The sequence below is a fragment of the Apodemus sylvaticus genome, chromosome 1 (genome assembly GCF_947179515.1).
Source record: "Apodemus sylvaticus chromosome 1, mApoSyl1.1, whole genome shotgun sequence".
Lineage (NCBI taxonomy): Eukaryota > Metazoa > Chordata > Mammalia > Rodentia > Muridae > Apodemus > Apodemus sylvaticus.
In genome coordinates, this window is record NC_067472.1 from 75,267,399 (window position 1) to 75,294,958 (window position 27,560).

At 39.2% G+C, this 27,560-nt stretch overlaps 1 protein-coding gene across 11 annotated transcripts in view; it reads left to right on the top strand.

The window, feature by feature from the left end:
• Window positions 1–27,560, top strand: part of Ate1 (arginyltransferase 1) — a 125,201-nt gene that overhangs the window by 41,760 nt on the left and 55,881 nt on the right. For 10 of the 11 annotated variants that reach the window (XM_052197275.1, XM_052197214.1, XM_052197232.1 and 7 more), the window contains 2 exons: window positions 1,089–1,270; window positions 4,430–4,529. In XM_052197275.1, coding sequence (XP_052053235.1) covers window positions 1,089–1,270; window positions 4,430–4,529 — 282 coding nt within the window. Of the gene's footprint in view, window positions 1–1,088; window positions 1,271–4,429; window positions 4,530–7,091; window positions 7,790–27,560 lie in introns of those variants that run through there. The other variant, XM_052197256.1, reaches the window with a different exon arrangement.

The window sequence follows — 27,560 nt, forward strand, 5'->3', positions numbered from 1 at the left end:
CTGGTGTGTCTGAAGATAGTGACAGTGCACTCACATAGATAAAATAAACAATAAATAAATCTATTAAAAATGTATGTGTTGTTCCATTTATTTAGGTCTTTGACTTCCTTCATAGGAGTTTTTACTTTGCAGAGAATAGAATCCATATATGTAAGCTTTAATCTTAGCTTTCTTTTCATTGTGCTTTTAATTTTGCATTCCCGTCATTGTTATTATAAAGGAAAAGAATTGAATTTCACATCTTAACCTTTCAGTCTAGGCTTTGCTATAATTACTTATTAGTTACAGTTTTTTTCCATTCTTTGGGATTTTTACAGTCAAGTCATCTGTAAAGAAAGAGTTGATTTTTCTCTTCCTTACTCTGAATTAATTCCCTTCTTCCTGCTGTCCTTTTTTTTCCTTCCCTTCCCTTCCTCTCCCTCTTCCTCCTCTCCTTTTTTTTTTTTTGCTCCCTTCCCCACCTTTTCTCTCTCTCGCTCAGCTCTTGCACATACCACCCATCTACTTCCCGGCTCCCTTTATTCCCTTCCTTCTGCATTCTCTTAGCTAGAACCTCAAATCCGACACTATTAGGACTCCACCCATCTTCATAATCTGAAGTGGGGAAGGAGAGAGAAACATCGAGTTTCTTATTGTTAACTACACTGTTAACTATGGATTTTGTGGATGTTTTTAAACAGCTTGAGACATCTCTTCCTTGTAGCTTGTAGAAGTTTCTTGTCAGCTGCTGGAATGTGTCACATATTTCCTGATTAATGGATTCATTGTTTTCTTTGTGTAGTCCTGTGGATGAGGGGGTCACATTAGCTACCTTTCTCTCGTTCTTTCTTTTTTCCCTTTCTTTTATTCTTTTCTCTTTCTCCCCCTACTCTTCCCCCTCCTTCCCCTCCCTCTTTCTTTCCCATCCTTCTCTTTATTTTTAAATATTGAGTTTTTCATGCTAACTCACTCTTTATCTGGATGGTGGTCACAACAAACCAAATTTTAGGACTTACTAACTCAAAATAAAAGCTTATTTAGATTAAGAGATCTTTTTAATGTAAAGAAAATGACTTCCCGCTGATATTTCTGTGTCTGCTCTTTCATAGGCAGAGCACCCTGCTAATGGACCGGAGTGTGGTTATGGCTCTTTTCACCAGCAGTACTGGCTTGATGGGAAGATCATCGCTGTGGGAGTGATAGACATCCTTCCATACTGTGTGTCTTCTGTGTATCTGTACTACGATCCTGATTACTCATTTCTGTCTTTGGGTGTCTATTCAGCATTAAGGTAAGGCTGCTTTGTACAGTTGTAGTGAATTATACCAATTTGTCTATATTTCATTGTGTAATAGAAGGAGTCCCTTTTGATAGTATGTTAATTTGCTGGTACAATAGTCCCATAGCTTTATATTAATATTTAAAAGTAACAGTTTTAGGGTGCTGGAGAGGTGGCTTAGCAGTTTAAAGCACTTCCCATTCTTTCATAGGATAGGAATTCAGTTGCCAGCACTCTTAGGTAGCTGCTGACAACCACTTGTAACTCCAGCTCCAGGGAACCCTGCTGGCCCTCTTCTGGCCTCTATAGGAATTTGCATGTAACATGTGTGTGTGTGTGTGTGTGTGTGTGGGCACGTGCGTGCGTGCGTGTGCATACTAGCATGTACACATGAGCATGTATGGGGGAATAAAATAAACTTTTCTTAAAGATAGCTTTAGAAATGATGCCATTGTTTGATGGCAATTTTTTTTTAGCTTTTAATGTTTTTATATATTCTATGAGTATAAGAAATCATTGTGGATTCCTGTGAAATTGCTTAGCAGGTAAAGTTCTTTCTGGGTAAGCCCAATGTTCTGAGTTTCATCTCTAGGACTCTTGTAAAGGTGGTAGGATAGGAGTGAGTATAAAAAGGCCACGGCATATTCATTCTCTTCACCCCCATTGTACACACACAATGATAGTAAATATATGTGTGCGTGTGTGTTTAAAGATTTATTATTTATTTGATCTATATGAGTACACTATATGAGTACAGATAGTTGTGAGCCACCATGTGGTTGCTGGGAATTGAACTCAGGACTTCTGGAAGAGCAGTCAGTGTTCTTAACCACTGAGCCATCTCTCCAACCTCATAAATATATTTTTTAAAAAGAAACCATGTGTTTGTTTTTTTCATATATATTCTCTCAGTATGAGTTAAAGATATAACAAATGTGGTATGGATGAATTAAAGAAACGTGCATCTGCTGGAGAAATACAGTTGGAGAGTTGCACATATTTTTTAAGGAAAGGAGCATGTTTGACAGTCATTTAATTAGGCACATGGTTTTGTGAAAATCTAGGGTATATACCCATGGACTCAGATGGTGTGGGGTCATTAAGCAGACTTACATATTTAGTCTGCTGCTCACTGTTGAAGCATCATGAAGGATGTGGATGACCAAGCATACAAATCAGCAGTGGGGAGTTCCTGATCGTCTGCTGGGATCTGTGGCCCTTGTTACAAAATGGTTTCCCATTTGTGGCCGTAGTTCCAAATACATGTTACACAGCACAGATGTCTTTAATGGCAAGAAGGTTGTGGTGGGGTGTCTTCTTTAGAGTATTTGTTTTCTGTTCTTTTTCTGCTTGTCTGTATATGTATGCAATACAACTCAAAGGAGGGGGTTCGTAACATGCTTTGCTTTGTTGTCAGGTAGTCTGAATCTCTTTTTCCCTCTGCTCTTTTCTTACTGTGTTTGAGTCTTACAGTCACATTCTTACACTATTATGAAGTATGCTGCCCAATTATCTTAGTTTTATATATGTATTGTTTTTCTGAATTATCAAAGTTAGAATTCTTGATGCTTTTCTCAAAATTAACAATTTGATTTTTGTAAGTTGGGCTGATACTAATTTTCCCTCTGTCTTACTGCCCATTTGACATTGCCTGCCTGACATTTTTCTTTACATTAATGTATCAACAAACTTTTATTACACAAGGTTTGTAACTGGTCTCTGTTCTGTATGTGAAGCAATTTAAAGGCTAGACTGTCTTAGAGGTAGTGAAGGTGTTCAAACTCAGGCTGTATTTTGAAGAGAGAGCCCAGTGACATGCTGGATAGTTGAGAGTGGCCCGTGGATCAGCTAAGTGGTAGTGCAGTGATCCAAACTAGGCAGGGCTGAGGAAACAAGTGCTACCTTGAGTAGCCGGTGTGTGGTCAAGAGCTGTTGTGTGTGGGTGGCTGGGTCTGTCGGGATTTGCTTGGATACATATATTCTTTCCTCAGTTTGAATCTTGAAAATTGATTAGTTCTAGGAACAGTAACACTTATTCTGTTAAAGAAATATTTTAAATATTTTTTTGATAACCTTTCAGAGATTTAAATTTGTATTTGCAAAATGAACAGAGTATTCCATCAATTAGTACCTAGGAGGTTGGGATTGGAAGATTGCGAGTTTGAGGCCAGCCTGGGCTACAAAGCAAATTATGAGATAGGCTACACTACAAAATGAAACCTTGTCTAACAGAAGATAACAAAAGCTCTTGAATATTATATATCCATTGCTACTATTAAAAAGAAAGAAGAACAAGAAAAAATACTTTGAAAAACTGTTCTTTATGCTTTAGAAATTATTAACACTCTCCTATACAGCCTGCTTATTCAGCTGGACAAGTAGGGAAATTTTGTGCCAAGATTTATCTTACTACAAATTACAATTGCTTTTATATACAACCTTGCAGTAAAGACTAGCCTCTCTGATTGAGCAGTCCTCATCTCTGCTAACAAATAGAGAAGGCATGGAGAGAGGCATGTGCTGAATCGTTCCTCTCATTCTAAGGAAATTGTGTATCCACTGTACTATACAAAGAATTATGATTCATATATGCTAAATGGGCTGAGTGTAAATGGATATGTAGTTTTTCCAGAAACTTATTGACTATTACATTTTTTTTTTAGATTTATTTCTTTTATTATATGAATATACTGTAGCTGTCAGACATACCAGGATAGGACATCGGATGCCATTACTGATGGTTGTGAACCACCATGTGGTTGTTGGGAATTGAACTCAGGACCTTTGGAAGAGCAGTCAGTCCTCTTAATCTCTGAACCATCTCTCCAGCACCGGCTATTAAATTTTTAGAATTTTGTTGTGCTGTTAAAAATAGCCCAGATTCCTTGAACATTTAGGGTATAGTTATAGATACCTTTATTTTATGTCATATTGTAAGGTTGTAGATCAGTTCTTTTTTCCTATTAAAGTATAAAATCTGAGCTTAGAAGTATTTATTTGAAATAATTTAGATGTTATTGGGGGTATCTCTGTAGCAAAAATCATATTGTCTTTTTAAAAATTTTTTTTTCTTAAGAGTTGAATATTTTGATTCTTTCCATTAGGTTATTTGAAGATTGAAACCAAAATTAACTGTATGGCTTTTGTTTTTTTGGTTTCTTTTTTTGGCAGAGAAATTGCTTTTACTAGACAACTGCATGAGAAAACATCGCAACTCAGCTATTATTATATGGGTTTCTACATTCATTCCTGTCCCAAGATGAGATACAAGGTAATGTCAGTTTTGTGCCTGTGCCAGTTTTCATTACAGAAGATGAATTTTCAGTACAGTGTGCATCTTGGCATGTAGAGGTGGGCATAGATTATTAAGGAGACAATTTTGCTTGCTCATAAGGAATTCTTTCTGAAGTGAGAAAGATCATAGCCTCCACTATGCTGACTTGATCCTATGCATTCATTGTTGTGAGATTTAAGGATGCTTTGCATTATCCTTTTAAAAAATAGTTGTCAACAGTGTCTTTAGTGAAGGCCGGGTTGATACTTTTTCAGTGGTAGTGTGGAGCTACAGAGGCTCAGACTGCGCTCCACTGAGACCATCCCTCTTGTCTGCTTCACTGAGTGGCGGTTTGCTCTGAAGACCATAGAAATACAGTGGGACCTCCCTTTTACAGTGTGTATTGCAGGTGATGCTGGGGAAGTTGTCGCATAAAACAGAGTCATGCAGTGGTTGGTAGATGGCCTAGGATGACATGGGATTTTCTTCCACAGAGTGGAGGAGAAGGAAGGAGGGACTCAAATGAAGAGTAGTAGGTGTGATGGGGAGGCAGGAGTCAGTGCCAAGCCCATGAGGCCTTCATAGGAGACAGAATAGAACACTTGGGAGACCTGTCCTGTCTAGAAATAGCATTTATTTTTTTCTAAATAATGTGAAACAGTTTAAAGACATGCAAAAGCAAAAGCTGTTTACTGTGTGCCTGCTACTCTGCAGGGACTCATCTGCCTCCTCGCACCTGCTCTCTCACTCAGTTTCTGCCTTCCATCTCCTCTTAGATTATTTTGGAACATACTAAGAACAGCCCTTTTTTGGAAGTCAGGGTGTAAATCAGATGTAGTTGGCCTGGAATTTGATATGTGAACCTTGCTAGCCTCAAACCCTCATCTGCCTGCCTCCCAAGTGCTGGGATTAAAGACATGAGCCACCATGCCAGCCACAGATGCCTTTTTAAGCTGAAGAATCTAGGACTGCTTTTTTCCCCCTCTTTTTTTTTTTTTTTTTTTTTTTTGAGACAGGGTTTCTCTGTATAGCCCTGGCTGTCCTGGAACTCACTCTGTAGACCAGGCTGGCCTGAAACTCAGAATTGCACCTGCTTCTGCATCCTAGGTGCTGGCATTAAAGGCATGTGTCACCACTTCCTGGCTACCCCTCCCCTTGGCCCCCTTTGTATTTTGAGGTGCTAGCAAAAAAGCCAGGACCCTACAAGGTTAGGTATGTGTTCTACCGTGAGTTATACCCGAGCCCCAAAGATCCTTATATTTGTAAATGTTTTAATGGGTATTTATAAAGCATAAGCACTTTGAAAATGATTATAGTCTTAATGCCACACCTGAAGAGTATTGACAGTGTTTCTATGATACAGTCAGTGATCCTATTTCCTGTTTCATAATCTGCTTCACCATCAGTTTAGTTGACTTAGGACCTGAACAAGGGTCATGCATTATATTTGGTTAATGCATTTTAAATCTCTTTAATCTATTTTTTTTCTTTTGTTTTTACTTTTTTCTTTTCCTTCCTGTGCTTTGAAAGAATACTGGACTTAGTTGTGATCTTGACATTAAAGCTTTGAGGCTGAGTATTGAATAGCTGGTGGTTCCATTGTCAGCAATCCTGGTCTCTGAAAGCAGGATTGACTTCGGTTTCCTCAGCTATCATTTCTGCATTTAGGAATTGCTTCTCCTGCAGTGTATACTGGATGCTAAAACTAAATTTGACATTCATATAACAGCATTTCACATTCCCCACCCCCAAATTCCAGGGTGTTCTGTTTTTATATTCCAGGTGAAGTCTTTTAATAGTTATTTTCATTTTGTTTCCTAGTTAGCTTTGCTGCATAGTAGATTTTGTGCATATGTGTTCATGTTTTTGTGTTTGTGTGTGTGTGTGTGTGTGAGAGAGAGAGAGAGAGAGAGAGAGAGAGAGAGAGAGAATATGAGAGAATGTGTGAGACTACACGTACATGCACTAAAATGTAATTGCTCAGGTTCTATCTGATTTTTTAAAACTGTAGGTTTCTCACTGGCTTGGATTTTACCCAGCGAGTTGATCTCCAGGTCTGGTCTGCCTGTCTCTCCCTTCCAGCTCAGGAACTGCAAGCATGTGTCACCATGTCTAGTCTTTTATTTAGGCTCTGGGATCAGACACAGGTTCTCCCTAGCGCCTTACGAGCTGCATCATCTCTCTAACCCTACGTAGTTTATGTTTAATACTTCATGAAAACTTGTTAATGTACAGAAATGCTAAGGAGGAGGTCGCATTAACTATCAGCTATGTAGGATGGCAAGAAGGTCATTTGTGGAGTGTGTTTAGGGTAGATTTTTCTTTGCAAATATGTTGTAACACAGGGACAGGCACACAGTTATTAGAGAATGCGGTAATTCCGTGATTCTGGTTATGGAGTGAAGGTAAGTACTTGGATGGCAGAGACGGGGCAGCACTGGAGTGTGAGTGGAGAGGTTGTTGGACCACAGCTGCTCTCACTTCATACCTGTAAAGTAGGGTGGCTCAGGATGAGATACAGTTGGTTAGTATTGTCGTGTGAATATGTGTTCTTTTCAGTTGGAGAGTTAATTGTACGGACACAAGCACACAAACTCCCAGGGAGCTTGCTGTCAGCTGGACCTGCACTTCAGATGGAAGAGGCTGACTTTGCCTTTCTGTGAACCGTGTAAAGCTATGAGCACTTGCCTTTGCTCCGAGGAAAGTGCTACTGAGCTCCTGCTGCTGCTGCTGTTGACACATGCAAGGCTTACTTGTTGATGTGGGAACATGGCCTTTGTGCTAACACATAGCAAAGATGTTCTGAGGAGTGGGACTTTCTAAGCCTTCTTGTGTCTTCCTACAGTCTAATTTCCCGTTAGCCCCTTTACCTCCGTGCCTCAGTGTCTTCCTTTCAGTAGGGTCTTCTAGAACCAGAGGGTGACAGTGTAAGATGCTGTGGAAACTTGTGTAGAACATGTCCTCTCACTGAAACACTTCATCTCAACAGACTGTGCAATTAGCACTTCCTCTGTGATGCTGAATTTAAAAATACTGCCCAGAGAGGTTTTTATGTATAAATTATCCTGGTGGTTGGAGAGACAGCTGAGTAGTAAAGAGCACTAGCTCTCCTTCCAGAGGCCCTAGCTTTAGTTCTCAGCACCCACACCGCAGCTCCAGTTGAAGAGGATTGGGTATTCTTTCTGGCCTTTCCTGGGAATAGGTATGCACATGGTGCATGTGTGTACATGTAGGCAGAACGTTCATACACATTTATATACATGAAATAAAAGTAAATAAACCTTTTAAAAAAAACCCTCAAACTCTAATTTTTTTTTAAAAAATTGAACAAAAGAAACATAAAGACTAGAATTTATTCATGGGAATTCCTTCCTGGCATTTTGATATGTTTTTGAAATCGTGAATCCTGAAGAAAGCCATTTGAAAAGTCAGGAAATTGAGGAAAAGTATATAATTCTTTCATAAGAGTTACATCTGAAAATTCAACATTAAAGTGTTACTTGTTTGAGAAATCCCTGTCTATCAGATGGAAGGAAGGTGTAGAGCCATGACTGAGGGAGATGACAGCTGATGTGGCATTGAAGGAAGCAGGACAGGGTTGTGGTGGAGGAAACTGTTTGGTGTAATGAAAGACATGCTTATGGCTGCTGCTGTTACATCCTTCTTACAGTAGGGATGGAGCTGGTCGTTATCAGTGTAAATAGTGAATGCCACAGGGGGCATCAGATCCCTTTATAGAAGGTCATGAGCAGGGAATTGAACTCAGGTCATCTGGAAGAACAACCAGTGAGTGTGCTTAACCACTGAGTCATCTCACCAGCTCACTATAAGAAGGGATTTTAAAACATACAGAATTAGGTATGGTAGTACACACCTGGAATCCCAGCACTTGGGAAGTTGAGTCAAGAAAAATACCAGTTTGAGGCCAGTCTGGGATAACAGTGGATGTGTGCCAGGCTATTTAGGTCTAGGGCTACACAGCACGACAATGCATCAACAGCCAATGAGTAAGTGAGAGAATGGGGAGAGAGAGTAGATATCGGCCGGTAAAGACCCTTAACTCTAGGCATGCTGTCTTCCATTCAGTCCTTAGGATCACATAGTGGAAAAAGAGCCAGTTCTTGCATTTTTTCCTCTGACCTCATGCACACCATGGCAAAGGAGTTCATACACATGTACACAATAGATAAAATAAAAGTTAAACATCCCACATTATCTGTATTCATTCCTCTTTTGAAGGATATCTGGGTTCTTCTAGCTTTTGGCTATTATAAATAAGGCAGCCATGAACATAGTGGAACATGTGTGCTTATTACATGCTGGAGCATCTTCTGGGTGTATACCCAGGAATGGTATAGCTGGGTCCTCAGGAAATATTATGTCCAATTTTCTGAGGAACTACCAGACTGATTTCCAGAGTGCTTGTACTAGCTTGCAATCCCACCAATAGAGGAGTGTTCATCTTTCTCCATATCCTCACCAGCATCTACTGTCACTTGAGTTTTTGATCTTAGCCATTCTGACTGGTATGAGGTGGAATCTTGTTTTGATTTGCATTTCCCTGATGACTAAGGATGTTGAACATTTCTTTAGGTGCTTCTCAGCCATTCAATATTCCTCAGTTGAGAATTCTTGCCCCATTTTTAATAGGGGTATTTGATTCTCTGGAGTCTTAACTTCTTGAGTTCTTTGTTTATATTGGATATTAGCCCTCTATCAGATGTAGGATTGGTAAAGATCTTTTCCCAATCTGTTGGTTGCTGTTTTTGTCCTATTGACAGTGTCCTTTGCCTTACAGAAGCTTTGCAATTTTATGAGTTTCCATTTGACCATTGTTGATCTTAGAGTATAAGCCATTGGTGTTCTGTTCAGGAAATTTTCCCTGTGCCCATGTGTTTTGAGAGGCTTTCCCCCACTTTCTATTAGTTTCAGTGTATCTGGTTTTATGTGGAGGTCCTTGATCCACTTGGATTTAGCTTTGTTCAAGGAGATACGAATGGATCATTGTGCAGTCTTCTATATGCTGACCTCCAGTTGAACCAGCACCATTGGTTGAAAATGCTGTCTTTGTTTTCATTGGATGGTTTTAGCTCCTTCGTCAAAGATCAAGTGATCATAGGTGTGTGGGTTCATTTCTGGGTCTTCAGTTCTATTCCACTGATCTACCTGCCTGTCTCTGTACCAATACCATACAGTTTTTTTAATCACTATTTGCCCTGTAATACTGCTTGAGGTCAGGGACAGTGATTCTCCTACATGTTCTTTTATTGTTGAGAGTAAATTTTCCTATTCTGTTTTTTTTTTGTCATTCCAAATAAATTTGCAAATTGCTTTCTAACTCAATGAAGAATTGAGTAGGAATTTTGATGGGGATTGTGTTGAATCTGTAGATTGCTTTTGGCAAGATGGCCATTTTTACTATATTAATTCTACCAATTCATGAGCATGAGAGATCTTTCCATCTTTTGAGATCTTCTTTGATTTTTTTTCTTCAGAGACTTGAAGTTCTCTTCACACAGATCTTTTCTCTTGCTTGGTTAGAGTCACACCAAGGTATTTCATGTTATTTGTGACTTGTGAAGGGTGTTGTTTACATGTTACATTTACACAGTGGAGGTACTACTCAGCTATTAAAAACAGTGACTTCATGAAATTCTTAGGCAAATGGATGAAACTAGAAACTATCAACCTGAGTGAGTAACACAGCCACAAGAGAACACCCGTGGGCATGCACTCACTGATAAATGGATATTAGCCCAAAAGCTCAGAAGACCCAAGACACAATTCACAGACCACATGAAGCTCAAGAAGAAGGAAGACCAAAGTGTGGGTGCTTCCATCCTTCTTAGAAGAGGGAACAGAATCCTCGAGGGAGGAAATACGGAGACAAAGTGTGGAACAGATACTGAAGGAAAGGACATCCATAGACTGCTCCTCCTGGGAATCCATCCCCTATACAAACCCAAACCCAGACACTGTTGTGGATGCCAAGAAGTGCTTGCTGACAGGAGCATGATATAGCTGTCTCCTGAGAGGCTCGACAAGAGCCTGACAAATACAGAGGTGGATGCTCACAGACTGAGCACCAGGACCCCAATGGAGGAGTTAGAGGAAGAACTGAAGGAGCTGAAGGGGTTTACAACCCCATAGGAAGAACAACAATGTTGACCAAACAGAATCCCCAGGGACTAAAGCACTAACCAAAGAGTATACATGGAGAGACCCATGGCTTCAGCCGCATATGTAGCAGAGGATGGCCTTGTCAAGCATCAGTGGGAGGAGAGACCCTTGGTCCTATGAAGGCTCAATGCCCCAGTGTAGGGGAATGTGAGGGCAGAAAGGCAAAAGTGGGTGGTGGGGTGGCGGAGCACATAGAAGCGGGGGGGGGGGGGGGGGGGGGGGGGAGGGGGGGATGGGTGGCATTTCCAGGGTGTGGGGTGTGGGTGGTGGGTGGGGGGAAAATGGGATAACATTTGAAATGTAAATAAAGAAAATATTTAATAAAAAATAGATAAAAGTTTTTGGTTTTATTTTTGTTTTTTTTAAAGAAAAGTGTTATAGAATGAATGTTCCAAATAGTAATAAATTTTGTAAGCAAAATCACACCATAAATTGGCAATCTGAAATTAAGATTCTGTGTAGTACTACTGACCTACATTCTAGGTGTTAGGTTATCAGAATAGTACCAAGTAAGGTTTGCTGGCATTCTCCATTGCTTCAATACTTGTATTGTAAGTAATAGTATATATTAGTATATAGTATATATTGTATGTAATAGTATTACACTTTAGCATTTCTTACTTGTTAAATGTTTTTAAAGGTATCTATAAGGGTGAGTGGAATTCTAACTTGGAGTTCCAAGAAATTTCCATTGCTAGAACCTCCAGGTCAGTATTTGTTTAGAATTTAGAAATACTATCAGGACTGTAAAATAAGATAGGTATTGTTAGGGGATGAATTGGAAGTCAAAAACATCCAAAACAACAACAACAAAACCGTTTGATTCTTTTTCCATTTAATTTGTGTCCACCTTTTTCCTTCTAGGGAGAGATGTTTTCTCATCAAGTTGTATCATTAGTGATTTTATAGATCTCTTTGGTATGTTAGAATTTCTGTATTAATTTATTTTTTAATGCCAGCATTTTCCTGGAGTCACTGTTTTTGAGTACTTGGGTTTTCAAGAAACTACTAATTTTTATTTTTATATTGTTAGTTCACATTGTTTCTTAGGGACTGGGGTCACTTCTCAGTAGGTCAAGTCTCTGCTGAGTGAGCATGCGGACCTGGCTTTGCTATCCACCACCCATTTAAAGAGTTGGGTGTGGTGTGTGTGTGTCTGCAACTCCACTGCTTGGGCACACGGATGACTGGCAGATAGTGCACTTGCTGGTGCAGACCAGTGAAGAGAAGAGATTATGTCTCAAAAAATAAGGTGAAGATGAAGGAAAATAAGCCAGATCCAACCGCTGTCCTCCACACAGCCATGTGCTAAGGGAATTTACAGCTTGTTTGTACTTATAAGACAGTACATAGAGCAGTATACCAAGTGTATTTAACTATGTTTGAAGATGCAGTAATTTTTTTTGTCCAAATTTGTCCAAATTAATAGTCCTTTCTATGTATTTGTTATATATAATATATTATACATATAAAAGCAGGTCTGATATTGACAGAATAGCTCTTTTTGCCTGCTTTGTATCACTGAGTAAGAAACTGTCATAGAATCATGCTCAAATGATAATTCTGTCTTTTCCATGTAGAGTTGATTAAAGGTCTTCATGGTCATTGCCTTTTCCCTGCCTGTCAGAACTAGTGTTCATTTGCCTCCGACCTAGATGGGACTGGCGTGGTGACTGATTTTCACTGACTAATGTAAATTGTTGTTTAGGGTTTCTGGGCTATACCCTTGAAGGACCAGCATTTTTCACTTCTATGTTTTGAGCCAGATGTCATGTAAAAGATCCAGCTACTCTTCTGGAGAGAGAGGCCTGCCTGTGATGCCCGAAGCTATCTTGGAAGATTCAGTGCAACTGAATGATTGTTGAATCTAGAAAACCAACAGCAAAGCACCAACTTAGTTCTAATCTGCAAGGAGTCCTGAGTTATAAATTACTGTTTTAGGCTACTGAGTTTTGGAGCAGTTTGCTACACAGCAATAGATGACAGAACTGTGGTGTAGATACGGAAATCACCATGTGTTCATTATGTAGGCTCATGTCTTAGAATAAGCTGATTTGGGCAATTGTTATGGTAGCTCAAAGTGAGAGGTTTTGCAGAATCACTGAATTTTTCTGTGGTTATCCCAGATATGCTGTGTAGTAAATGAGAGTTCATCTTTATAAGGTTTTTATTGAAAGCTCTTATTTAGCAAGTCACTGTCACATATCAACAGATTTTGCTTTTGTTTGAGTTACTAATGATGACCACTACAAGATGAAATCACCATGTGGTCATCTTTATAATTATATAAACAGCACGTGTTATAGTAAGTTCTCCTCTCTGCTTATGGTTCCTTAGTTTACAGCATTTATATTACTGAGGATGGTTTGGGTTAAAGATATATTTTTATGTGTGGTGTTTGACCTACATGTATGTCTTGAGGAGGCCAGAAAAGGTGGCGGATCTTCTGGAGTTAACAGACAGCTGTGAGTTGCCTTGTAGCTGCTTAGAATCGAACCTGAGTCTTCTGGAAGAGCAGCCAGTGCTCTTAACTGCTGACCCATCTCTGTAGCCACTATATTTTAATTTTAATGGTACATTGGTAGAAATGTGTTTCTGTAATCATATTATCTTTATAACCTCTATGGTTATAGAGTAAGTCTTTATTAAAAAAAAAAATCCTTTCAGCTTTTGTTCAGATTTTTACTTTGTGTTTGGTGAATCTTTTTTTTTTTTTTTTTTTGGATTTCAAGACAGGGTTTCTCTGTTAAGCCCTGGCTGTCCTGGAATTCACTCTGTAGACCAGGCTGACCTCCAACTCAGAAATATGCCTGCCTCTACCAAGTGCTGGGATTAAAGGCATGCATCACCACTGGTGTTTGGTGAATCTTAATTTCTTTTTTTTCTTCTAATTATTCCATCTTTAGTGTGTTATTTTCTAACACACCAATTTCACATCATAATACTTATCCTTCTCTATTTATGTATATGTGTTTGTTTCTGTTCTAAAATGTTTTATTTCAAAATTTTTACTTACTTTGGTAAAGCTTTTCAAAAAGCATTTTCCAAGTCCTTACTATTTACATATCAAACTTATATTATATTTGCCTTTTTATCTGTTTTTGATACATTTAAAAACGACTTGATATCTTTTCAAAGTAAAAATGTAGTATTCTGCTGGGCGGTGGTGGCGCACGCCTGCAATCCCAGCACTCTGGGAGGCAGAGGCAGGCGGATTTCTGAGTTTGAGGCCAGCCTGGTCTACAGAGTGAGTTCCAGGACAGCCAGGGCTACACAGAGAAACCCTGTCTCGAAAAAAACCAAATCCAAAAAACAAAACAAACAAAAAAAGGGAGTATTCTGAAGTTAGGCATAATTTAAAATACTTTGCTCAATGTTATCTCTCAGTGCTGCCTAGAGGCTGTTATGTATTCTGAAAGGGGTGTTGGATGAAGTTCTTCAAGCAAACCTGTATGCAGGCCAGAGTAAACAGTGATTTCAAGCCGGCTTCTTTGGTGTCATGACATGGCCAGACATCAGTGGAAACACCAGAAAGGGTTCTGAAATAGCAGAAAAGGAACAAAGGGCTAATTCATCTTTGAGCAGTCCTTCTGTTACTGAATGCCTCAGCTGGACCGTGGGCAGACAAACCCCTGGAATTCTACAGGACTTTGCCCACAAGAAGGTTTTGGCATTATTCTTATAAAAGCTTCTATAAAAATGTTACTTGCCATTAACAGAGCTGCGTTAGCAAAATCCTGTGCTACTGAAACTCCTGAGCTTCAAAGTTTCTTGACCAAACAGACCAGCAAATGATATTTTACTACACAAGCTCAGGGTACATGTGGTAGTGACTTTTTCCTATTGCTGGGCTGAAAGAAATACAAATGATCTCATCAGTTAGTTACCCATAGCACAGAACATTATACTTGATTCTTTTGATTCAGCATCTCTTTTCTTTTTAATGTCAACTGTCCAATGGATTAGACATAGTAAACCAAATCACTACCGAATAACTTTAGTAAGGGATTTTGATGCCTCCTAGAGGCACTGGGAGGTAAAGAATCTGGTACTCATCACAAATTTATGTTTCTAAAATTGTCCCAAGTGAAGACATGTGGTACATTGGAACCAAAAGTAGTTCCTTAAGGGTCATCTGGTCTAAGCTCATTACACATGAGAAAATTAAGATCTAGGTGGTTGATTTGACTTGTCCAGTGTTTGCATTAACTCACATTTATTTTTAGGAACACAAAGAAACATTTAAACCAAAGATGACTCTGGTTAAAAGTACTTGTTGCTCTTGTGGTAGAAGACATGAGTATGGTTTCCTCAGCATCCACATCAGGCAGCCTACAGCCATCTGCAACTCAGCCCAAAGGGGTCCAGTTCCATCCCCCTCCCAGGCACTCCTGTGCACGTGGAACACTCACACACGTATGCATATACAATAATAAAGATAAATCTTTTAAAAAAGAATTGGAGTTCACATAAATACTATTATTTATCAGATTTCAATAATTATGTTTTTCTTTTTGAGCTATCCTAAAAATGCTTCAGTTGTTTATTTAGTTTTACATTTATTATTTGTTTGTGTGGGTGAACAAGAATGTCATAGCATGTGAGAGGGCAGAGGAAACTTGTCCAAGTTTGTTCTCTCCTCTCATCACGTGGGTTTTGAGTCTAGAATCAGGCATTGTAACAAGTGCCTTTACCCACTGAGCTAACTACTTTTTGAAGTTTAATATTAGCTGGGGAAAATCACTCCTTTTAAACATATGCCATATTCTCTACTTCTATCATCTCTTGCAGTGAAAGAAAATGTTTAGGGGGTAGTCATAATGCTTAACCTTAAAAAAAGTAGTCTGTAGTTTTGGAAAAATACTAGTGCCTGAATTTTATCCTGATTAAAGAAAAGTGTTTGCTTCCCTCTTCAGTGTCATCCAGTACACTCACTTCCTTTGCCCACTAACTTATTGCCTCTGGGCTTTTTGCATTGGAATTTATAACCGGACTATCTTGGACCCGCCAAAGATATAAATAATAACACAGAGGCTTTTTAATATTTTTATGCTTAGGCCTTTTGTTAGTCATTCGCCAGACTACTCTAAACTTGACTAATCCTGGCACCATCAGCTCTATCTCTCCTCCTCTCTGGTCAGTCCACTGACCTCCCTGTCCCTAGCAAATCTGCTTCTGCTGCTTTTCCCAGTGTCCATCTCTCTGCCCGGAAGTTCCACCCTCTACTTTTTGCCCATTGGCTCTCAGCTCTTTTTACAGCCAATCAGATATAATTCTAGATTGTTTCTAGGCTAGTAAGAATGAGTATTTACAAACTAAGAGACCTGTGTTGGACCTTAGAAATAACAATACCAGGATCCTACCAGCATTTAGCTCTCCACCAGTACAGAATTAACAATTGAATACAGACAGACACACAATGTATTCCAACAGGATATGTTTTCTCTCCTCGTGTCAGGGTGGTGCTTTCTTTCTAAATCAAACTTGTGCTACCATAAAGTTGGTCTCCGTTTCTCTCCTAGCAATTCCTAGCACTTTCATTCTTACTTGGCAAAGCTAGAGGTGTAATATTTCTGCTTCTGAGAGTTCTTGTCAAGTTTAAGGTCTTTATCTGAAGCTTCTTTGAGCCCGGACTTATAGATGTATCTGCTTACTTCATGTTTGTGGAGGACCACTCTATCCAAAAGACCATGATAGGCAAAGGAAGATGGTCAGACAGGTTCCTGCTTGTTCATCTCCAGGATGTCTGGTCTATCAGTGTTCAGCTAACTTATTGATAGATTGAAAGTAGGTCAGAATATATATATGCTTTGCATAGGAAAGGCAGAAGAGTGTCTGTGAAGATAAAACTGGGAAGTAAAAGGAAGTAGTGAGTCTGCATGCAAAGCAGGTGGGCCGAGCGGAAACTATGGATGTAGGAAAATGTAGGATTCTCATCTCCAGTTTAGCTTATTTTTTTTCTGTTAATTATTTTTACTTTTACATATAAGTTTTTAATTTTTGCCCCCTTTTTTCCCCTTTTAGATAAGATCTCACTGTGTAGCCCAGGCTGGCCTGTAACTCATCCTTTAGACTAACAGACTGGCTTTCAAATCAGGAATTTGAGTGCTGAGAATAAAAGTGTACATCACTGCGCCCTGCTTGTAATTAGTTTTTGCAAAACCAGACTTATTATTAGAGCGTGGTTATATACATGTTTCACGCACGCACACACACACACACACACACCACACTACATTGGTCTTGATACATTTTGACACGGCAAACATCTCCATGTCACCTAAAACAAGAAACAGCATGGCTAGCACATAAGGTTCCCCTGATTACTTGACATTCCCAAAGATTACCGTTGTCTTCTGACCTTATTCTAGCCTGTTTTTGTACTTTATATAAATGGTAATATATGTAATATTTTAACTGGTTTTTACCCAGACATTGTGTCTATCAGATTTAGCCATCTGTTTGTGTGTAATGGTAGGCTATCTTCAATAGGAGACCAGAGTATTGTATTTAATGAATATATTGCATTTCATGGTGAACAACGACTTACATGTTCTTGCTGATTCCGATTCTAAGTTACAAGCACCTTTTATACACTTTTTTAGAGGGCAAATTTCAGTAATTGAAATCATCCTGGGAGGGCACTTTCGTCCCCAGAGGGCCCAGGTGTCCTTCAGCAAGTATACTTTATGGTTTTTCTGGGAAGTATTTTATCAGTGTCTTTTCTGGGGAATTGTCCTGGGACAACAACTCTCCCTTGGGGCCTAACGCCCTTTCCTGGAGTCATCTCTGAGTTGGGTCAGAGTTGTTTAATCTTATCAAGAACAGATGCTGGGTTTAGGACAATAGATTCACTGCTAATGGTTGTGTCATTCTGCTTAATTTGAAAATTAAGATTGTCTGTTGTTTTCCATTCAAGCCATTCAGGTGGGCGAGTGATAGGGCACAACAGCATGGCAGCTGTGGCATTGGCAGAACCAAGCCAGGGAGGGTGAATGGTTGGTTGAACGCTCCAGGTGTTTGCAGGAGGGACACCTGCAGGGGCAGCTTAGCAAAGCTGAGAGAAACAGGCAGAGGACATGGTGTTGCCATTGCACCGGGCTAGGAACAGACAGAGACCAAAGATGCTGGCACCTAGCCAGCACAAGTGTGGGTCTTTAAAAATTACACGCTACACAGAATTTCACAATCCAAATGTTCACCAGTTTTGCTTCATGATGAAAGTTGGTACTTTGGTGTCTATGCTAAGATGTTTTTACCTTTCTGATGCCATGGGAATGCCTTATTTAGCCTGTTTTTTTCCCCTATATGTTTTCTTGCTTTTGAATTATGCTTTTAAAAGTCTCTCAGTGGCCTGCATGTTTAAGCAATAATGATTTAGGTGTCCATTATATTATTAGGTGGCAAAGTACACCAATATCATTGTCTGATGCCATGTGTAGTAAATATGTGAAAGATGTCCACTGACACCTTAATGGACTGCTTATAAATGAGTATCACTACCTTTGAAATGTCACTGATAAGGTATATTAATATGGGGTAAAAAGGGACAGAAATCCACTGGAAATGCAGACTGTATAAAGTGGATGGTGCTTCCTAATGTATCACTTAGCTGCTCCCTGTGGAAATTTGAATGAAGACGTCCCCCATAGACTCCTATGTTTGAGTGCTTTGGCATCACCAGTTACTGGAACTGTTTGGGAAGGAGTAGGGTGTGGTCTCATTGATACTTATGTTACAAGGGGTGGGCTTTGAGGTTCCCATTGTTTCTCTCTATGCCTCCTGCTTTTGGATCAAGATGTGAACTCCTAGATGTCCTGCCTCCATGCCTTTGCTTTGTCCTCACTGGGACTCTAACCTGCTAAACCAGATAAGTCTAGGTAAATGCTTTAGTTTTTAACTTGCCTTGGTCATAAGTTGTCATAGCAATGGAAAAAAGTAACTAAAGTAACTAAAATACTACCCTTAATTTAAGTACTTCATTTGTGGTTTTTGAAGTTAATGAAAATGAATTAATACAACAGTAAGTTACTTCTTTTATCAATACAGTTTTAGTGTTTCAGATAAAAGTTGAAGTTTATATGTTATTATGTGGTGGCAGGCCTTCATGTGTGTAAACTACATCCTTAGTCCTTGGATGTTCTTTCAATAGTATAATAAGTAAATAGCCAGTAACTTGACACTGAAATTTAATAACTAATATTTCACTCTTCCCAAGAATCAAATTGTTTTTGAAAGAGAAATTATGTTTTTTGTGTGAATTCTAAAGATCTAGTATTTCTTGTGGAACTTTTTTTTTTTTTTAAGTCCCTTTTTGTTTAGGGACCTTTGGTAAGAGCTGTTTTTGTCACTCCTAGAAGAATCTGTGTGTGTGGCCTGTGGCTGTAGCTTCTGCTTTCATGTAGTATGTTCTCATTCTCAGCTGATAGTTTGGTTCTTGTTACCCTCTCTTTCCTCCTCTTCACCTTTCAAGATTCATCTCAAATCGGCCTCCTTTTGAAATGTTGCTTCCCTTCCACCTGGAGTGTGTTGTTTCATTGCCGTGTATGTTCTGACACCAGTGTTGATGGCATTGAGTTATGTCCTTCCCCGCCTGTTTCATTAGCTTCTCCGCTTTTGGACAGTTGAGTTCATTAGATTTTGTAGCACTATCTCTCTTTTGTAGTATATGTTCAGCATTTTTTTAGATGTGTAAGTATAGATACATGGCTAATGAGTCATTTGGTCACTGGTTAGGGGAAATGCATACCTGTGTCTGATGTTTGCATTGTTGGGCATTTCTACAGGTTATCTTATTTTGGTAATATTAAGGACATGTTCACTTTAAAAAGAGGGATCTCTTAATGAAATAATGAAAACAGTATGTGTGTTGTCAGAGAGAGAGGCAAGCTGTGCTTATATTTGTGTTCTTTAGATTTTTCTCAGACATTAATTTAGAACATTTGTAATTGTGAGTTATAATTTATTAAATTGTTTTAGAAATATTTCTTAGTATATTTATACTGCTGTTAAAACACAAATAATAAACTGAACACCTGGGACTGAATATCTTAAAAATAGCCCATTTCCATGTAGTGGCACATGCCTGTAGTTCCTGCTTTTAGGAGGTCCAGGCTGGAGAGTCAGGAGGATCAGGATAAGGCCATCCGTAGCCGTGCATTAGGTTCCAGGCCAGCTCATGGAGCCACATGAGACCCTGCTCCAAAACAAAAAGCAGGGTCAGTGAAATGCCTCAGCAAGTATGCCACTCACTGTAGAAACGTGGAAACCTGAGGGTGAAAGAAGAGAACTAGCCTCCCGTGGCATGCCTGTTTCCATTTTATGTCTTAAAAATTAAAAACAAAATCCAAACAAGCCAAGTGATTCATTCCTCATATTTATGGAGTCTGGGAAGTCTGAGATCCAGGCAGTTTCTGTGTCTGCTGAGAGCTATTCTCTCTGCTTTTAAGATGGCACCCTGACCTTCCTGTCACGTAGAAGGAACAGAAGGACTTATAAAAGCAGCAGTAGCAGCACAAGTAAGAAATTCTCAAGGGTCTGATTTCTTAGTTTTTAAGAGTCATTGCAGATGTAAAAATAAATTTGATGACATCACAACAGTCTAGTCAGTTGGATTACTTTCACTCAGGCAGCAAATGCAGTTCACCTTGTCAGTACACTGAGCACACTGTTGGCCTAGGACAGCATATAGTTTTAAATGCTGTCATTTTTAACTTTCTGAATCAGAGATGTCAGGTACATTTTTTGTTTGTTTGTTTTTGTTTTTTTGAGACAGGGTTTCTCTCTGTAGCCCTGGCTGTCATGGAGCTCACTCTGTAGACCAGGCTGGCCTTGAACTCAGAAATCCGCCTGCCGCTGCCTCCCAAAGTGCTGGGATTATAGGTGTGTGCCACCACCGCCCAGCAGGTACATCTTTTTTTTTTTTTTTTTTTTGGTTTTTTGGATTTGGTTTTTCGAGACAGGGTTTCTCTCTGTAGCCCTGGCTGCCCTGGAACTCACTCTGTAGACCAGGCTGGCCTCAAACTCAGAAATCCGCCTGCCTCTGCCTCCCAGAGTGCTGGGATTACAGGCGTGTGCCACTACCGCCCGGCCAGGTACATCTTTTAATATAGTTAAAATTAAGTTGTTTTAGGGGATGGGTTGAGACTGCTCAGTGGTCTTTAGAGGACCCAAGTTTGATTCCCAGAACCCACATGATAACTCACAACTATGTGTGACTCTAGTTCCAGGCGTCTGATGCTCTTTTCTGGCTTCTATAGGCACCAGTCATGCACATGTTACACGGTATATTCCAGGTAAAACATATATAAAATAAGATTAAAAATTAAAATGAGTTGTTTTAAAGAAATGCAAGTTTATGCATGTGTATTTAACTCTTTTGGTTTATGATATACCTCCTTTATCCATAGAGCCCATCTAAGATCCTCAGAGACTGGGAGAGACTACAGATAACTCTGAAACTTGTATTTTTTTCCTATGCATACATATCTGTGACAAAGTTGGTTCTTTGTAATTTAGGAATAATAGTAATGGGGATAGAAAGATGTTGCCGTGGATAAAATGCTTGCTATGCAAGCCTGGTAACTTGAGCTGGATCCCTGAAATTCATGTAAAGGTGAGAAGACCCAACTCCATGAAGTTTGTTCTCTGACCTCCATATGTCTGCTGTGACACACCTCTATCATGTATTTGACCGTGCGTGCTCAACACACACACAGATATTAACATTCACTAGTATTAAAGTGCAGAGATTCTGTCAGCATACTGTATAGTAAATGGTATGTAAATGGGTTCTATTAAAAATATCTTACCACACTTTGACCTTTCATACTAGAGGAAGAACTTGATGGCCTTTCCTTGGTATGTTTGAATCGCCAGCATCACTTTTGTGCTTAAGGGTCATTATTAAGTAAAATGTGGTTATTTAGATGCAGCAAATGCTTCTGGGACAGTCTTTTTTTTTTTTTTTTTGGATTTGCTTTTTTTTGAGACAGGGTTTCTCTGTATAGCCCTGGCTGTCCTGGAACTTACTCTTTAGATGAGGCTGGCCTCGAACTCAGAAATCCGCCTGACTCTGCCTCCCAAGTGCTGGGATTACAGGCATGCGCCACTGGGACAGTCTTATAACCAGAGACTACTACATAGTAACTAACAGGTAGGTAGCATTGGGTGTTCTGTAGACAGATGGATGATTTATCCCCCTTTAGAGTAAAACAAGATGGCTTCATATTTTATCATGGTACTTAGAATAGCACACAGTTACAAATTTCCTCTAGAATTTTCTGTGTTAACCATAGGTAACTGAAATTGTGAAAAGTGAAGTCATGGATGGGTGTGAGCACTGTTGTACAGTATCCTACCTGCTTCTGTTCTTAGAGGTGAAGCCAGCTTTCTCCCTTTCCACTGTCCTGTCATAGCTTAGGCATTGGAGAGAGGGGTTTTATTCTTAACCTCTTCAGCTTTCCTCATACAAGTAGACCATCTAAAGACAGTGTGGTGACACATGCTTGCAGTACAGGCACTTGAGAGGTAGAGTATGTATCAAGAATTAAAGATCGTCCTCTGCTTTTGTTGCTACTTTGTTTCCAACCCAATTCCTTGGTAAAAGAAAGCTCAACTCAATCAGTTAACAAAACAAGCTACAAGCCTAGATTGGGCAGATCTCCCACTACACTACTCTATTTCCATCTATATTATCCCATATAACTTGCAGTTTCTTCAGGCCAGGAGTTTCTCTCTCTGTGGCCTGCCTCTCCCTTGATTTCCCATAGATCCTTTCCCTCCTGTTTATCCCCAGTCGCTCCTCCCCTAGACTCTCAGCTCCTCCTACTTCCTCCTGCCCAATCATTGGCTCAAGCCTTTATTTGAAAAGTTAAGGTGGGGAGAAGGTTCACCAGGCCACTCCTCATCTGCTGCCTCTTTTGAGGAATGGAATTAGCATTAAAATACAAGCCCAGGGCTATCCACAGCCCTCAGCTACATGGGAAGGAAGTTTGAGAACAGTCACATTATATGAAACTGTTTCGAAAAACCAAAACCATTAACAAAAAGATAGAACCTTTGTGAGATATTTTTCATGCTAAATGGTTTGCTTGTTTGTTTTGAGAGTCTTGCTGTGTAGCCCTGTCCTTAACTCCCTGTGTAATCCTGGCTGGCCTCCAATTTGTAATCCTTATGTCTTAGTCTTCAGAGTGCTAGCTCTAAAAGATTTTACCTGCCACATCTAAATTTAATGCATTCAAATGCCTTATTGTCAAACTTCTTGTCATCAACAAACTCTCAGCAGCATAATTATCTTAGCCATGCAGCAGAAAGTCAGAAGTGCTCCTGACAGGAGGACCTTCAGCAATTTCTGCCAGGTCCCTGCTACTGTCATTTTTGTGTGACCTGAGACATGTGTTATTTAAAGATGACTTATGTGGTAATCATTTTGCTAGAAATCTGTATTTCATGTAGTTCTCTTAAATTCAAGTTCCTTTGCTTGGTCTTTGAGGGTTTCCTGTTCTTCCTGATTCTTCCCTGTTTGCCTTGAGGCATATTATTATTATGCAAGTGTGCTTCCTTATTCCCTTTCTGCCAGTACATTGCAGTTATTTTATAGTTAGTCTGTAACCCATTTAACATACTGTAATCCTTCAGGTGGTTTTCATCCCTGTTATGTTTGCTCTTTATTCAGATGTATGCTATGTCCACATGTCTTTTCTGAGGAAAATTGCTATCCCATAGACTGTTGAAGAAAATGTTGCCTTTGACTCTAGGTCAGTGTACTTAGTACTGTGTGACCCTGACATCTTGGCTTGGAGATGGGTACCTCATGCAATGTTAGCCAGCTGTTCTAGGGTAGATTAGTCATGCTTGGCTCAGCATTAAAACTTCAGCTCCTGAAGAGTAGATGAACAAAACTAGGAGGTCCTTTTCTTTAAAGGTAACACTGGGATTGGGCTATGAAGAGGATCTTTGGTTACAGTGAGGACATTCACAAAGAGAAAAAGCAAGCAAACAACATTAGGTTTTCTAACCGTGCAAAATTGGACATTATAGAAAGCTTTTGTTAAAAGACACATTCTCTAGAGAGTACAGACCTTGACTTTCTTTTATCTGGTTTTCAAAGGGGCAAATGAATCAAAAGATAATCAAAATGAGAGAACCTTAGATGGCAGGGGAAGCAAAAGCTGAGAGTTAGGAGCAGATGAAAACACAGATCGGGGCTTCCTGCTGCCGGCGGGACATAAATAACTGCTTGCCAATTTCTGAGTATCATTTTGGATGCGCGAACCTTTTGTCTAGCCTGGTTTCCTCTTGCTAGATAGACTGGAACTCTCTGAGGCCTGACTCTGTACCTAATATTTCTATGCTTGTCTCTATAAGTATAGGTATGTAAAAGTGTGTTCTGTTTGTATATTAGTATAAGCTTCTTAAGGGGATCATGAGTGAATTTGTGTCCTTAAGTGGACACTTGTGTCCACTGTAACAACTTTGTTTACTAGCAGGGGATGTGCTGTAAGGGGAGTAGAAGCTAAAGCAGACCTTTCTTCTTTTTCCCAGGGTGCTAAGTATTTGTGACCAGTACCACTTAATCTGCCCAGTTTAATGTTGAATGATTAGTGGGAAGGAAGGAGCTTGGTAAAAGTGAAAGTTCTATGGATAGCATATATCATGCACGCCTGCTCAGTCCCACGGGACTAAAGCTGCCTCAGGAAAGGCATTCTTGCAGTTATGGGTCATGCCAATTGAACTGCTCTTTAATTTGAATGCTTTATTTTTTAGCAGAAATGAACAATTTTGGGTTTTCTGACTTGACTGTTTGACAGATATTTTCTCAAAGTGAATGATTAGAGCTTGTGGTGCTAAAGAAAATAATTGCTTTTATTATATGGAATAGGAAATATTCATAGCTATGACTTTAGAATGTACCTTATGAATAAACTTTAAATAAATGTGAAACTTGTGAAATTATCAGTATAATTTAGGGTATCATCAGTGAAGAATAGCCACAGTTATGAAAAGACGGTCATAATACCTATTTTTTTCCAGTTATCAATGTTTAAGATAGACTTTCTTCCCATACATCAACCAAAATAAACAACATATTTTAATAATCTTTAATACTGTTGCCTAGGTTCAGTTCTCTCTCTCTCTCCCTCCCTCCCTCCCTCCCTCCCTCCCTCCCTCCCTCCCTCCCTCCCTCCCTTACAATAAAGCTGGTTTTGTTTTGTTTTAAAGTTTTTAGAAGCAGAGCCATTCTATTAAGTGTTCTTATGACATCCTTTTGGAACCATGTGTACCTGCATTGTATTCTGATTATTTGCAAAACATATGTGACAATCCAGGGATCGTCTACTAAATCAAAGATTAAAATAGAAAGTGTGTTAATTCATTGACATAAAAGTTGCTTTAATTTTGTACTTTGAGGGTTGGAAAGATATCTCAGCAGTAAAGAGCACTGATTGTTCTTCCAGAGGACACAGGTTCAATTCTAAGTGCCCATGTAGAACTCCAGTTTCATGGGGATCTGATGCCTTCTTCTGGCCTCTCTGGGTACCAGATGAGCTTATGACACCCAGGCATACATGTAGATAAATACTCATTACTATAAAAATTTAAAAGTTAATACTTTGAAAGATTGAATTTTTAAAAATAATTCATTTAGAATAATTTTTCATTTATAAAGGGAATGCAGAATTTTTTATTTTCATCTTAATTTAAAATTTTTTATGTGTATGGATGTTTTGCCTTCATGTATGTTTGTGTACCACATGCAGTCAGTGCCTCTGGAGGTCAGAAGAGGGCATCTGATCCCCTGGAACTGGAGTTAGATTCAATTGTTAGCTACCATCTAGGTACTAGGAACCAAATAGGGTTCCTCTGGAAGAGTAGCTAGTGTTCTTAGCTGCCGAACCATCTCTTCAGTACCTGTTTTTATTTTTTGAAACATAGTCTTAGTATACAACTCAGATTGGACTTAGAGTTAATATTCTCTTGTTCTCACAGATATTCTCACAGATTCCTGAGTATTTCCATAACCACTCACCCAGTTTGTTCCTTCAAATATATTGTTAAAATCAGAGAAATCATTGTTGGGACCTGATTGACTAATGAACATACCCTATTTAGATTTCACAAGGTTCTACAGTAATAGCCTCTCTCCATCCTAGATCCATTCCAGGTCACTAGCTGTTTGTAGTTGGGTGCCCATTCTCCTTTGGTCTGTGATAGTTTCTTAGTCTTTCTTGCTTTGTTTTTGACATTGAAAATCTTAAGTAGTGCTGTCAGATACACAGGAGAAGGTTGCCTAGGGTTGTGAGTCTTCTGGTTAAACTGAATTGGTGGATTTTTATGAAATAATGCGCAGAGATACAGTTCCCTTCTAACAGTCCATTTGAACTATCAGAACTAAGATTGATCTCTTAAAAGAGAGACTAGATAGTATGTATAAAGAGAGTCTGCTTTCATTGTGTCCCAAAGATTTGTGTATGTTGTGCCTTCATTTTCATTAAATTCTAAAAAGTCTCTGATTTCTTTCTTTATTTCTTCTTTGGCCAAGGTGTCATTGAGTAGAGTATTGTTCAGCCTCCATGTGTATGTGGGCTTTCTGTTGTTTTTGTTGCTATTGAAAACTACTCTTATACCATAGTGATCTGTTAAGAGGCATGGGATTAGTTCGATCTTCTTGTATTTGTTGCAGTCTGTCTTGTGACCAATTATATGGTCGATTTTGGAGAAGGTACCATGAGTTGCTGAGAAAAAGGTATATTCTTTTGCTTTAGGGTGAAATGTTCTATAAATATCAGTCAAATCCAATTGGTCCAAAGCTTCAATTAGTTTTACTGTGTCCCTGTTTAGTTTCTGTTTTCCTGATCGGTCCATTGAGGAGAGTGGAGTGATGAAGTCACCCACAATTATTGTGTTAGGTGAAATCTGTGCTTTGAGCTTTAGTAAAGTTTCTTTTACGAATGAGGGTGCCCTTGCATTTGGCGCATAGATGTTCAGAATTGAAAGTTCTTCTTGGTGGATTTTTCCTTTGACCAGCAAGAAGTGTCCCTCAGTGTCTCTTTTGATGACTATAGGTTGAAAGTCAATTTTATCTGATATTAGAATGGCTACTCCGGCGCGTTTCCTGAGACCATTGGCTTGTAAAATTGTCTTCCAGCCGTTTACTCTAAGGTAGTTTTTGTCTTTGACATTTAGGTGTGTTTCCTGTATGCAGCAAAATGTAGGGTCCTGTTTCCTTATCCAGTCTGTTAGTCTATGTCTTTTTATTGGGGAATTGAATCCATTGATGTTAAGAGATATTAAGGAAAATGAAGGCACAACATACCCAAATCTTTGGGACACAATGAAAGCAGTGCTAAGAGGAAAACTCATAGCCCTGAGTGCCCCCAAAAAGAAAATGGAGAGAGCATACACTAGCAGCTTAATGACACACCTGAAAGCCCTGGAACAAAAAGAAGCCAATTCCCCCAGGAGGAGTAGAAGACAGGAAATCATCAAATTCAGGGCTGAAATCAATCAAGTGGAAACAAAGAGAACCATACAAAGAATCAATGAATCCAGGAGCTTTTGAGAAAATCAACAAGATAGATAAAACCTTAGCCAGACTGACCAAAGGGCACAGAGAAAGTATCCAAATTAACAAAATTAGAAATGAAAAGGCGGATATAACAACAGAAACTGAGGAAATCCAAAAACTCATCAGATCCTACTACAAAAGCCTATACTCAACACAACTGGAGAATCGGGAGGAGATGGACAATTTCCTTGACAGATACCAAATACCAAAATTAAATCAGGACCAAATAGATCATCTAAACAGTCCCATAACCCCTAAAGAAATAGAAGGGATCATAG